Source organism: Fusarium falciforme, chromosome 6 (assembly GCF_026873545.1).
Source record: "Fusarium falciforme chromosome 6, complete sequence".
Lineage (NCBI taxonomy): Eukaryota > Fungi > Ascomycota > Sordariomycetes > Hypocreales > Nectriaceae > Fusarium > Fusarium falciforme.
Window position 1 is genome coordinate 2,538,551 of NC_070549.1, and position 13,558 is coordinate 2,552,108.

Sequence of the window (13,558 nt, forward strand, 5' to 3'; positions counted from 1 at the left end):
TTAGACGCCATCAAAACGACCGACCATGGAAGCCTATTTGCCAAGAGTCAAGAACAGTCGGTCTCCAACGTCTCCCAGGCCGGGCTTAAGCATGCCAGTTGATGTCAACTCCTTGTCGACTCCAGCAATCCAAATCTCTGAGCCCTCGGGCCACTCGGCAGCAACTCTCTTGACACCCTCCTCGGCACCAATAACAGCGAGGACGATAATCCGCTTGGCTCCCCATTCACGGAGAGTTTGGATGGCGGCGGCGCAGGTTCCGCCAGTAGCGATGACGGGGTCGACGACGATGGCAAGGCTACTAGCGTTGCTCGACGAGGCTTGGTCATCGGGGATCTGCTGGGGAAGGTTGTTGTAGTACTCGACGGGGTCCAGCGTCGAGGGTTCGCGGTACATGCCGAGGTGATGAACCGGGACAGGTATGGGGAGGATGGTTTGCACAGCTGGAGGCGTGTTAGTTCAGCCCGTGGAGAGTTGGAGGGAGAGACAAACCTTCAACCATGCCTAGACCTGATCGGAGAATAGGAACTAGACACATGGTGCTTGGCTGGACGGCTGTGGAAGTAAATTGGAAGCCCAATGGGGTCTCATCCTGTTGATGGATGGTCAGTACGTTTGGAAGCTTTTGACTTGGCGCATAAACTCTGATACCTGAGGACCGTCGGTGGCTTCTAGCGACGAAGCTAGAGCTTCACACGAGACGATTAGGGAAATCTCATGGATCAGCGACTTGACCTCGCGCGGGCTGATGGACTTGGAGCGAAGCTGGCTCAGCTTGGCGCGGAGGCACGGGTGCTGAGAGACATGGACGTTGGAGGGCAGCGAAGACATTGTGTATGTACGCGACCGCTGAGACAAAGGCCAGATAAGGATGTATGTCAATCTTGGGTTTTCACGGTAGTAGGATGGATCTGTTGAGAGCAGGATCTATAGATGAAGCACCGCACGAGGGATGCTGGGACGAGGCCAAGGAGAGGGAGAAGGAAAAGAAAGAGAGAGGAGGGGAGAGAGGGAGGAGGAGGAGACGGGCCCCTTTTGTATTCAGTACTTGGCGCATCTCAGAGACACAGGCTCTACATCGTGTACAGTACTACCTGACTTACAGCGGCTTGCTCTCACCGGGTTGGATCACAAGGACGGAAGCTGGTGGGGTATGGTAGGCGGGAGCTTCCAGTGCTTTAGACGGGCGGCGGCGGGGTGAGATAAGATAAGAGCTTCGGAGCTCACCGCGTTTCACTTTCACCCCGTCCCGCGTCTCCCAGCGGTGAGCAGCGAAGTAGAGGGTACTTGTTTGCTAATGTTGGGTTATCTGACTGGCCGTCTCCTGACTCTAGCAAGGATTAGAACGAATTGAAGACGACGAACAATCTTGATGGATCCTTCAACACTATCATCAAGTATCTTGAATGTTCCTTTAATGCTGCGTTATCTCACCCCTGGACCCTGGTCTCAATGAATGGATCCATATCCATACCTACCTATCCATCCCCACCCACCCGACTCTTCCTCCACCTCCACAATGACAGACTCGACCAGGCGCCGCCCATGGCAGCCTCCCGGAATGTTTTTCCTTCCGAATGCCGTCATACCCGACAGTTCCATGCCACCAACACGATCAACAGAGATTTTTCATTTTGTCTCGCGACTTTCCTAAAGGCTGATTTTTCGAGTTTAAATATGCTGTTTTTCCACTTTCAACGCCGGTTCAGTTCGCTGAGACAACTGGGTTGACGATTCATCGAAAATTCCGACACGAAACGCACCCCATTTGCGCCTTGATCGAAATCATCGATTTGTTCAACATGCACGAAATTGCTCCTGAACAGAGGCGGCGCAGTAGCTCTGGGGTTTACAACGCACCAAATTCTTATACTGAGCTGGGAGAGATCCTTGCGCAACAGCCGATCGACGAAGATGCGGTTAGCGACACCGAAGCCCCAGCGCTGGACCCCGTACAACGGCGCGACTCGGGTGTTTACAGCGTTCCTCGATCGTATAGCAACCTTGACGAGGTATCCCCTGTTCCACCGATCGAGGAGCCTCCATTGGAATCTGAGCAAGATGTACGAGACCGGCCGAGACGACGCAGTAGCTTTGCCCGCCACGAGGGGCCAATTTTAGAGCCGGAGCCTATCCCGGAGGAGGCAAAGGAGAGGAGTGTATCCAGACTGGCCACCGAGCTATACACACACTCATACCTCGTATTCTTTGCGATCCTGGGAACATTGGCTCGTCTGGGCTTGACGGCATTGACGCGGTACCCTGGCACTCCCGTCATCTTCAACACCATATGGTCCAATATTACAGGAAGCGCAGTTATGGGATTCCTAGCCGAGGACCGTAAACTGTTTCGCAACGAATGGGGCAATGCGACATATGACGAAGCGATAAAGCAAGCCAAGCAGAAGCGCAAAGACGAAGAAGATGGGTCTAGTTCAAGTCAACAGAAGGATGTGGATTTGGCGGCTGCAAAGAAGGCGCATCTGGCCATGAAGAAGACGATCCCCCTATACATTGGATTGGCTACGGGGTTTTGTGGGAGTTTTACCACGTTTTCGAGCTTTATCAAGGATGCGTTTCTTGCCTTGTCGAATGAGATGGTAACGCCGGGATGGTCAGACTCGCCGACAAGTCGCAATGGGGGCTACTCGTTCATGGCCATGCTGGCTGTGATCATCGCCACCGTGTCACTCTCGCTCTCGGGTCTATTCCTCGGGGCTCATATCGCCATTGGTCTTGAGCACGTCACGCCAACGATCCCCTTTACTCTGAGTCGCAGGGTGCTCGATCCCTTGGGCGTTTTTCTTGGCTGGGGTTGCTGGCTTGGGGCCGTCCTCTTGGCTATCTTCCCACCCCACGAATCTTGGCGTGGCCAGGCCCTCTTCTCGCTGGTGTTTGCACCGCTGGGCTGCCTGGTCCGGTTCTATCTGTCCCTGCACCTCAACGGCAAGATGGCGACGTTTCCCGTCGGTACATTCACCGCCAATGTTGTCGGTACAGTGCTGCTTGGTATGGCATATGATCTCGCCCATGTGCCGTTGGGCGGCGTCGTGGGTTGTCAGGTGCTGCAGGGTATCGAAGATGGCTTCTGCGGCTGCTTGACGACGATATCAACATGGGTTACTGAACTTGGAAGTTTGCGGCGGAGGAGCTCGTGGATATACGGAACGACAAGTGTTGTTGTGTCGCTCGTGCTGATGATTTCCATCATGGGGGGATTGCGGTGGAGTGACGGGTATAGTAAACTGCTTTGCAAGGTATAGAACGGTTCAAAGATATAGACTGCAAAAGAATAGTTATTATACTTGGAGTTTACTCTTCGGTTGTTAGTCTCAGTTCTTCCTTTGCCTGGGTGAGTCCAAGTTGTGATGGAGCTCTTTACTGGCTGGCTTGAGAATCAACCCGACCCGGCAGAGATAACGTCTCAACCGTGTGCCTGAAATTGGAATGCGCACGTCCATTGCAGCAACCGGTCTGGTGCTATCGGCAGCATGCGGTTTCTCAGCACAACAAGTCCGCTGACCCCCGAGTATTAGATGGATGGATAATATGGAACTGACGGACACAATAAGACGGCTACCTCGGTATAGCGTGCGTACCAAGGCCGTAGTTGCCTTCGCGAACTCCCTCAGGCCCTCGAACTAACCTGCCTAGGGAGGCAAAGCAGTGTGGCAGGAGCCCCTGATTTAGTCGGGTCGTCCTGCCCGTTTGTCGGGCCACCACTCCTGCCTATATTGACTGTTGACTGCCTGTTCAACCACGTCCTCTCTCTAGATTTCTTCGTTCTGCCAATTCTCCATTCTCAATCCGCATTTCTCTTTCAACACCCAGCAGTAATACATCAACTACGATTACCATCATTTCGCCATGGAGTTGGATTCCCCCGAGACGACATGTCATATCCTCACTCCTGTGGCTTCCGACGAACCGCGTACGCCTCTCCCCGGAACAGATCCCCCCGGTGAGAAGAGTGAACCCCCAGTCGTGGTCGTATCACCAGCCTCGTCCGTAACCATGGATGCCGAAACTCCTCCTCAATCCCCAAACAGGGACGACCTGTTGCGGCCGGAGGGTTTCTATACAGAGCCCCTTGAGCTACGGCTCAAGCAGCCTGCTTCTGTAGAAGAGGAAGTCGGGTCAGATGAAGAGCCAGATGAAGAGCCAGATGAAGAGCCAGAACCGGTTTACTACCCCCTAGAATACTATCGCAACAAAACTGCGATGGATGATAACACACCAAATCCAGACACAGAGGTAAATAAGCGCTTCGAGAGGGTTGCCCGGGAGTATGCGAGCCACGTTGTCGGGGAGCCTCTGGAAGAGAGCTTTGCGAATGCTTTGAGAGAGGCTCAAGCCTCTTACGAAGTATCATACTGGGAGCTTCCAGCCACGCAGCCTAAAGAGATCACGATGCCGTGCGGATCGGCTTTCAAGCCAGGGACCCCGGAACACTTCGAAGACCTCCCCCTCATCGAACCAATCTGTTATAGACAGAATGAAGAAGGGGAAGTCTGCGGGCTATATGCCAAAGTTGGATGCCCAGATTGTCTCCTTATTGCTGTATGTCTCCCTAGGATCATCACCGCATAGCTGTGCTGACCTACTAAGTACTGTACCGTGGAATGCCAATTGGCCCATGCGGATGCCCACCGGTGTCGTGGTGCCCAGGGAGGATTATATTCCAAGATTGCGGACCGCAGCGGTTTGTCTCCAGAAGATCCCACTCAGTTCCGCTACCCATGGGGCCCGTGGCCTGCCATCGATATCCTGCAACTCCAGAAGAACGAAGGCCTTGAGTTTGATGGATGCCTCAACATTCTCTTGACCGGAGGTATGGCAGCCAGCATTGAATGTTTATCGTGTTGGAAATATGCTGACACTGAAAGGCCCAAGCCTTCGCACTCTTGTCAACACCATCGCCAACATTCCTGAAACAGCAAATCCTATACTACATTTCTCGAGCAATGAGCTGAATATGCGCACGGTCGCCCAAACTCTTACGGTCTTGCTTCTCCTAACAGACCGCTCTTGTGAGGATCGGTACAATGCCGAAGCAGCTGTTTATATTTGGTACTCAAGCTCGATCCCCACTCCCATGATGAAACATATCCAGGACGTTGCCCTAGGACCGATCCTGGATGCTGTCCGGAAAGCCATGAGATACTACCTACATTACGGCGTCAAGTCGGTGCCAATTCGGTTTCCTCGAGGGAACTGCTCAATTGTAGTCGACTTTACCATAAGAGAGTGGCAGGGGATCTTCCTCCACGTAACCCGCACTGAAACGACAGAGATTCAAAAGCTAAAGCGTATGCGTTTTGACGACCGAAGGTATTGTGAGAATATTCATACCCGTATCCAGAGGGCACCACATATGCGGATACTTGGGATGCTCAAGTGGGAGACGGATGGAATGCTTCAACCTTATGGCCTTCCTCTACACAAAGATCTGAGGATGAATCCGTATGTGTCTCTACTGGCCTCAAGCATAATAGTCCCAAGGTAGCACGAGAACTGACAAGGGCAGATTTTTGATTACGCTCCGGGGCTTGCCAGTTCCTGGCATCACCACCGAGCCCGTTACAGAATGGCCGATTTCGGCTATCCTTGGCCAAGATTCAGGCCCAGCAACAAACGACGTCTATGGCAAGATGTTCTACTATGTCCGTTCCCTCTGCCTCAAGTTTCAGCACCGCCTGCGGTCTCTACGGGTGGAGTTCAGTGTGATGCGGAAAGATGTCTTGGCCCTGCCAGCAATCTTCAACGACCAAGGCCGTAGAAGATTTGACCGTATTGATGTGGGAGCTCACATGTCTTGTCATATACAATGCATTGGATGCTGACGAGGTTCAGGTGGGCGCGTACTTTGAGTTGGCTCCATTGGCGGTTGCGGCCCCCCTAAACTACCTACTTCAACACGTAGACATGAATCCCCATGCGACCATGTTAGGCATGTCCAGACGAGGTGCATTGGCCAGTTCCTCGGAATCGACCAAAGAAGACACTGCTATCGAGTATGAATACAAGTTCGCGCCTATGGGTACCAAGCTGGACGAGCTCGCGCCGCCCGTGAGCCGCGAAGACGAGTTATCTACTAATGGGACCCGTCGCATGTGGGGACTATTCATGTGGCGCAATTGGGACAAGTTTTCGGATCAGTAGGTATTTCTCTCCTCTACTCAATGTCTTCAGCTTACACGAGGCCTATGCAGTTACCTCAAGGCGCCTCATTATTTCGAAGACATCTCGAAACATGTCCTCGGGCATCATCCTCGTTTGAGCGGCCGCTTGGACACCAGATTTGCCGGCCTTGTTCTCAAAGTCCGGAATACAATCACCACTCGTTGGCCTCACCGTCTCATACATGCCCGCAGCAACACACCATCTCGGACAGACTTTGATAACTATATGAGTTGGGGTTATCCTGGCGGACTCCGATGGCTCGAATGGTCGAAGGTGACTGACGTATGTCCGGAGGCCATGATTCGTTGGTTTGAGCTTTGCTATATAGAGCGGAAGATGAGCCCGAAATGCACCCCCGAAGAGTTCGCCGAGATAGTGGCCGAAGAAATAGCCCCGTTGATATCGGTCTTTTACCCCTCGGGGGAACTTGTGCATCCCCCCAAACAGGAGGGAGAGGAGGGCTCGGGTGGAAAAGGAGAAGCAGAAGCAGAGGGGGGGAAGAAAAAAGAAGCAGGAATAGAAGAGTCAATGGCAGATGGCGAAAGCTCGAAGAAAAAGAAGAAGAAAAAGAGCAAGAAGAAGAAGAAGTGATAAAGATAAGATGCAGGGACGTGGATGAGTTCATGCCGGCTACCATGTATAATATTAGACTCAGTCGAATACAAGAGGTACAGTAAACTCGAGCAGACACCCAACAATCATTGCCATGATGTCTGGAGATACTGTATGATTATCCAAGTAGTGGTCTGAGAAATGCAGCATGTATTATTGGGGGTTACAGAACTGGATCTTGACGTTATGGGAGACATGAGGGTAGGAATTAGGCACTGAACAATGTTTCCGACTGCTCTCTGGTTATCCAACACTTTCACTCAAGGTCTACTAGATTTGATGGTGCCTTTTCAATACTGTATCAGGTCGGGTCAATTGACGTTTGACTCAAACGCGGCAGGACTTGGCTCCGTGCCTGGACGGAGAAGCACGCGTCCTCGTGGCTGGGGCCTACATCATAGGGCGGCCAGAAATAGGCAGGGCACAGTCAGCACTCGAAAGGGGACCACTGTACGGTTTCATTCTTGTTTGATCCCATAAACAAAGGGGATGGGATGCCTCCCTCTCTCATCAAGATGATGTCCGGTGTGAGTGATATCGTCATGCTTGGCGCAACTTGGGCTTGACTCAAGAGACAAAGAGTCAAGTAGCGAACTGCCTTTTTCATTGATTAAGCATTCCGATAGTCAAGGCAGACAGGAAATGGCTCCAAGCCATGGCGGACCTTGGGGTGTGCGTGTTTGGCGCCAGGCAGATTTCGCACGGAAGAGTCACTAGCCTGAAGCCTCTGAGCGCATCGAGAATGCAGGCACGAGATGTGCAACAAAGCTCGCCAACCTTGACCAATCAGGTACCTTTGAGATTTAGAGCTAGGACCCGGCAGTTGGGGTCTTGTAGTCGTAGCGCCGTTTTTGCTGGCCAACGAAATATCAAACTCCAGGTCCCCTTTGGCTGCGAGATTTCAGCCCTACCTCGATGGTGCCTCCCTGATCCTGGACATTGGGCAGCTTGAACCAATGGTTTTGCTCCTCTATCATGCTGCGTTCCGTTGCGGGAGAAAAAGCCTGGGACAGAGGCCAGGCCGCCCGTCTCAGTCGGTCTGGATCAGAAGCAAACCATTGGCATGGGGAAGAGCATCATTTGCACCCTTTTCCGTGACATGTCCCCACGGGTTCTCGCATCTCATTTGTTAAGAGGACCCCAAGAATAGGTGGTCATCGTCGCACAAGCTAGCACGGCATGACGGAGAGATAGCTCAGCTGGACCGCTGTTGGCGCAGCCTAAAAAAGTCGAGGGCTTGAGGCCGTCGAGAACCAGCCACCTCTAAGATCTAGGCCTGGACCGTCGCGGCGGCGGGCCAAGTGAAGCTGGGCTTTTTTTGCTCATGCCCGTTGAACTGGCTCCAATAGTAGGAAGCCATGGCTTGCAGAGAGGCGTCGTGGGCGTTGGGATGGGCTTTGGTTTATGTACCGGTGTGGCTCCCACTGTGATGAAGCTACCTGTTCGACCTCTTTTTCTTATTATTCATTCTTCTATTGCTGTGAAGAGACCGCAAGGTCGTCCTCGCCATGTATCCAAGCCAGGCCGGCGTCAACGCCTCGGCGTTTGGCGCCCGCTACGAACCGCAAGCGACCGACGACTCATCGTGGGACCGCGACAGGCCCAAGTTTCCGTCCTCGCGGCAGAAGAGGGCCAACTACCGACCCACGGCTCTCCGATGGTACTTTATCGCCGGGCTCATAATCTGCATCATGGCCGTCATGGGTCTTGTTGTCTGGGCGGAGCTCCAGATGCCCAACTCGGAGGAGACGGCGACGATTATCGACAAGAGGGACGAGATTGAGGAGAGGCAGCAGAATACTGGCGGGCCGAGGGTTTCTACTACGCTTATCGTGAGCGAGTTTTCAACGTTGGTTACTGTGCCTGGCACGACGGGCAAGTTCACCACCATGGTTCCGACGACCACGTACGAGACTTCCTGGAACTATTCGACGACTGTCCAGGAGGGCTCGACCATGGTTAGCTCTGATGTCACTGTCGTTCCAACGGTGGTCGTCACGGCATTTGTTGTCACGCAGTCTCCCCAAGTGACCGAGATCATCGTCACAAGCACCATCACGGGCGGCACTGTCATCTATAGCAGTGTCTCTGGCGCCGTCACTCCTCCTCCCGCGTACACCAGCCCCTTTACCAGCTATGCCACGATGACCAGCACCCTCACGATACCGGGTAGTGAAGATACATCTTACGGCACTTTCACCTCGGACGAGACTAAAACTGTCGTCACTACGATCGTCGAGAATGGTACAACAAAGACTGCCTCGAGCCTCGTCACGCGACCTATTGTCAGCGCTTTCCCGAGTACTGGGGAGACGACTGCCGCTCCGAGTGTATATGTTTCGTATGGAAAGATCACCATCACGTCTGTCTACACCATCCACGATTCTACCAACGAAAAGGGCAAGCAGAAGCCCAACCAGGAAGAGAAGCCCAACCAGAAAGAGAAGCCTAACCAGAAAGAAAAGCCCAACCAGGAAGGAAAGCCAACGGCCAAACCCCAGCCGACTGAAAAGGTCATCAACGTTGTTTCCGTGGATCCTGACCGAACCGTGAAGAAGGTTGAAAAGGTAGGCCCGGTAACTTATGTCACCAAGGTCCCGGGGAACGATGTCGAAACCTTGGTCATCTCACATGGTCGCGAGACTATCGTCAGCAAGTTCGATGCTGTTGAAACCACCGTCAACGTCGTGGCCACGGGGGCGAACGGAGCATTGACCACGAACCAAGTCGTCCAGACAAAGGCCGCCTCTTTTGCTACCTATGTGAAGCCTATTCCACCTACGGCCGTGGTCAGCAAGGTCGAAGCTTATGAGACGACAGTCAATGTTGTGACGACTGGTGCAGACGGCTTGTTAACTACGAACCAAGCTGTCGTGACAAAGGGCGCTTCCTATGTGGTCAAGCCTGCTCAACCTACGGCGGCATACGAGACTACAGTTAACGTCGTGACGACTGGTGCCGATGGTTTGCCGACGACAAACCAGGTTGTCAAGACGGTCCAACCTGGAGAAATTGCTAGCAAGGCTGAAGCATACGTGACCACAGTCGACGTCGTCACAACTGGTGCGGATGGCTTGCCGACTACGAACCAAGTTGTCAAGACGATTCAACCTGGCGAAGTGGTCAGCACAGTTGAGGCATACGTGACTACTGTTGATGTCGTTACAACTGGTGCGGATGGTCTGCTCACAACAAATAAGGTCGTCATGACCAAGAGTGCGTCGTTGGTAACTATCGACAACGCTGCCGATAGCGAGGCCACAACCTTTGTCAGCTCAGTTGAAGCTTTCGAGACCACTATAGATGTTGTTTCAACTGGTACTGATGGGCTGCTTACGACTGGAAAAGTGGTAACAACCAAGAGTGCCTCCCTGGCTACGATCGTCAAGTCCGCCGATCCCTTCAAGCCCACAACTATCCTCATCACAAAAGGCACCGGCAAGGCCAAGCTCACAACTATTACCTCGGACCGCAAGGAGTCTTCGACATATGTCTCGATCATCAAGGGGACCACGAGGACGTATTCGAAAACGACAACCGTTAATCCAACCACCACCGATGACTCTTCGGCTGGAGAGACGGACGGGGGTGAAGAAAAGGAGGGAACTGTCAAGACGGTTGTGACGGTGTATGAACTCGATGCTGGGAAATACTTTTTGGGCAAGTTTTTGCCTGCAATGTTGGCTGTGATGCTTTCTATCCCGGCGCGTGTCATCGACCTCAACGCTCAGCAGTATCAGCCATTCTACGCCTTGAACCGACCCAATGGTGCCATGGGCCCTCTGTCGATGAACCTTCACTTCAGCGGTTTGACTGGCTTCTTGCAGCCTTTCAAGGTGCTTTCTAACGGCCACCCCGTGCCCTTTATCACCATGCTCATCGTCTGGTGCTCTGCGTTACTGGCCCCCACTGCCGTCGAGGCCATCGGCTTCAAGATGCACGGCAAGTGCAGGATCAACGCGTATGAGGGATGTGCCCCAGCTCTGGGAGTATCTCCACAGCCTACTCACTTGCTTCTCGCACTCTTGGCCTTTACAATCGTCCTCCTCTGTTGTCTTCTCTTCTTCTTACGCAACTGGGACACGGGCTTGTACGCGAACCCCTGGAGCGTCGCTGGCATTGCTTCGCTGGCGTCTAACCGAGAGATTCGACCGAAAAAGGCATCGGAACACAAGATTGCAAAGGAAATGGCAGAGAAACGATATGGATTTGGACTTTTCGAGAATCGTATGGGCCAGACTGAATACGGTATCGTCTTATACGACGACGCGGGTGCAAATCTACACGACGAAGGAACAGTATCCGACTCGAACTCTCTCGACTCGCACACGGCAGTCGGTGCCAAGAAGCGAAGACGGAATCCATTCATGGTCCTGGGACTTGCGTGGCGTCTCGTCTTTTTGGTTTTTCTGCTAGGCTTGATGGCTTTCCTGCTCTACTACCATCTCACACTCGACAAGCCGTTGGCGTCGTTTAGGAAGTTTATGAACAGCCAGACTTTTGGTGTGAGGTTCCTGTTTGCTACTTTCGGCGTCATCATCTCGTTTAGTTGGACGGCCTTCTTTAACAGTAAGAGCACACTGGTCTTTACTACTCTGGGAGTTGTTGCTAACTATGCCAGGCATCGCCATGATTGTGCCTTACCAGGTCATGTCTCGCGGTCCTCAGACGGCCGCCAACTCGGTACTTCTCACTCGTCCGACAAACGGTGTCTCAGGCTTCTGGTCGGCAATCAAGCATGGGCAGCTGTTCCCAGCCATCGTCGCCATCATGAACATCCTATCCGAGTTCATGCCGATTCTTCTCTCCAACATTCCCTACTCCCTCTCGCAGGTCAGGATCGCGCACGACATCTGCACACAACTCTCGGTGGGCATCCTGTCAGCCATGGCCCTCACCATTATCAGCAGCTTCGTGGTCCGCTGGCCAGACATGCCGGTGGACCCTCGCTCTGTAGCCGGTGCGATGTACTACGTCAGCGAGAGTGTCATGGTGGATCATTTCAGTGGCATGGCAAGCATGGATAACAAGGAGCGTGAGAGGCGTATCCGGGACCTCGGAGGCACGTACATGTACGGCGAGTTGACGACGCGGATGGGCGAGAAGAGGCCTGCTGTTGAGTGGGATGACCGCACTCTGGGGATCATCCCCACGGCACCACAGCATCCGATGGAGGGTGTGCATACGAGGGAGGACACGCATGAGAGATTGGAGGGTGTTGATACGGCGTATCATGGTTATCAGGGGGGGATGGTGCATACTTGACGGCGTTTTTGTGCATGAGTTTGGGATGGTTGGGAGGGGTTAATGAACATAGAAAGGAACTGCATATAGAAATGAGAAACTGAGTGTCATGATTGGATATACTACACAACAGGAGGTACTGTTTGGTGGAGTTGAGCCGATGGATGGAGCGTCGGGATTTGGGAGAAAGGAGGGTATGCCGCCCGAGCAAATTGAACAACTCCCTCGGAGAATAGAATCGAGGAATGGTTGTGACAGAAATTTTACTTGCTTATTCTTTAACTTGGATACCGAGAGTGAGGCTTCACGGGGGTACGTTTGAAATCCCTCGATCGAATCAATCCTCCTCCAACTCGGGATATCTCCGCCAGATACCGTCCGCATATGGCTGGCGCCTGTCGCTTGCCAGATACTTGGCGATGTTGGGCCTTGCCTTGACCTCCGCATACAACTTGAAGACGTCGTCATACTTGCCAGACTGCTCCAGTGCTCGGACTGACTTGGGGAAGGCAAATGCCGTGCCGTCAACACACTACAGAGTTAGCACTGGTATAAATCTGGTCAAAGTGTTCCTTACCTGGAATAGCACCAGATCCACATATGTCAGGCTGTCGCCATACAACCATGGGCCTTGGCCGCTGGTCTTGGCCTCGAGAACTCGCTGCATGTAGCCAAAGAACTTGGGGAGGCGGTCCTTGATGAAGTACTTGGACCGCTTCTTGGCCTCCTCCTTCTGATCTTCATAGTACAGGCCGACGGCGATGGGGTGGTGAGTGTCGTGAATCTCGTTGACAAGACCATCGATGATGGTTAGGGAGATTTGGTTAAGGTGATAGACGGCGTCACCCTCCTTGGGAGCCAGACCAAGCTTGGGGGCAAGGTAGAGGAGGATGTTGGGCAGTTGGTTGATAACCAATTCACCGTGTTTGAGAATGGGAGGTGCCATAGGAGGGGGGTTGTGAGCATCACCACGGTTCTCAGCTGAGATGTAGCTCATGACAGCGGGGACAGCCTGGTCGGGCGTCTTTGCAATGTCCGAGTAGGGGACGCCGGCTTCCTCGAACAAGAGGCGGACGAACTCGCCGCGGCCAGGAAGGCCGGGCCAGTAGATGAGTTCATACTCTGGCTGAGACATGATGAAGTGAGCCTGTCACGATGGTGTTTTGAGGAGTAAAAGGTGAAGACGAAGAATGACGGAGTAAGCCTGACCATTGGGGAGCGGGGTTACTTCCTCCCACGGCCAGTAAGCGATGCACGTTTGTCTTCTCTACACGCTATGGACATAACCGGAGCTGACAGGGCATAATCCATTGTTTTTATTCCACCGACAGGCCGAACGAATTGAGTGATTGTGACTGGGAAACCGTGCATCTTACGGGCCCGTCGGCAGCTCAGAGGCCGGAAGGCGGGGCGGGGGCGGGGGGAGCTACGGGCCATGATATCATTGTGGTGTTGAAGGCTCGTGATGGCAGGACAACAATGGAGTTTGTGAAACAGGAATGAAGAGAGAGGTATTTAG

General features: G+C 53.1%; 5 protein-coding genes across 5 annotated transcripts; 3 read left to right on the forward strand and 2 right to left on the reverse strand.

Annotated features, from left to right (window-relative positions):
* Positions 1–33: 33 nt before the first annotated feature.
* On the reverse strand, positions 34–831 carry NCS54_00835400 (Hypothetical protein; the record flags this gene model as incomplete). Its single annotated transcript, XM_053153742.1, has 3 exons — positions 34–443; positions 493–592; positions 652–831. The coding sequence occupies 3 exons, from the start codon at positions 829–831 to the stop codon at positions 34–36; spliced, it is 690 nt and encodes a 229-aa protein (XP_053009717.1).
* Positions 832–1,802: 971 nt separating this feature from the next.
* Positions 1,803–3,263, forward strand: NCS54_00835500 (Hypothetical protein; the record flags this gene model as incomplete). The annotated part of the gene is made up of 1 exon (XM_053153743.1): positions 1,803–3,263. The coding sequence occupies one exon, from the start codon at positions 1,803–1,805 to the stop codon at positions 3,261–3,263; it is 1,461 nt and encodes a 486-aa protein (XP_053009718.1).
* A 604-nt stretch (positions 3,264–3,867) lies between these two features.
* On the forward strand, positions 3,868–6,162 carry NCS54_00835600 (DUF4470 domain-containing protein; the record flags this gene model as incomplete). The annotated part of the gene is made up of 5 exons (XM_053153744.1): positions 3,868–4,560; positions 4,609–4,831; positions 4,887–5,463; positions 5,528–5,798; positions 5,854–6,162. 5 exons carry the CDS (start codon positions 3,868–3,870, stop codon positions 6,160–6,162), a joined length of 2,073 nt encoding a protein of 690 aa, XP_053009719.1.
* A 2,141-nt stretch (positions 6,163–8,303) lies between these two features.
* NCS54_00835700 (Hypothetical protein) lies at positions 8,304–12,060 on the forward strand (the record flags this gene model as incomplete). Its single annotated transcript, XM_053153745.1, has 2 exons — positions 8,304–11,364; positions 11,417–12,060. 2 exons carry the CDS (start codon positions 8,304–8,306, stop codon positions 12,058–12,060), a joined length of 3,705 nt encoding a protein of 1,234 aa, XP_053009720.1.
* A 316-nt stretch (positions 12,061–12,376) lies between these two features.
* On the reverse strand, positions 12,377–13,174 carry NCS54_00835800 (Hypothetical protein; the record flags this gene model as incomplete). The annotated part of the gene is made up of 2 exons (XM_053153746.1): positions 12,377–12,571; positions 12,617–13,174. The coding sequence occupies 2 exons, from the start codon at positions 13,172–13,174 to the stop codon at positions 12,377–12,379; spliced, it is 753 nt and encodes a 250-aa protein (XP_053009721.1).
* Between the last annotated feature and the right edge of the window lie 384 nt (positions 13,175–13,558).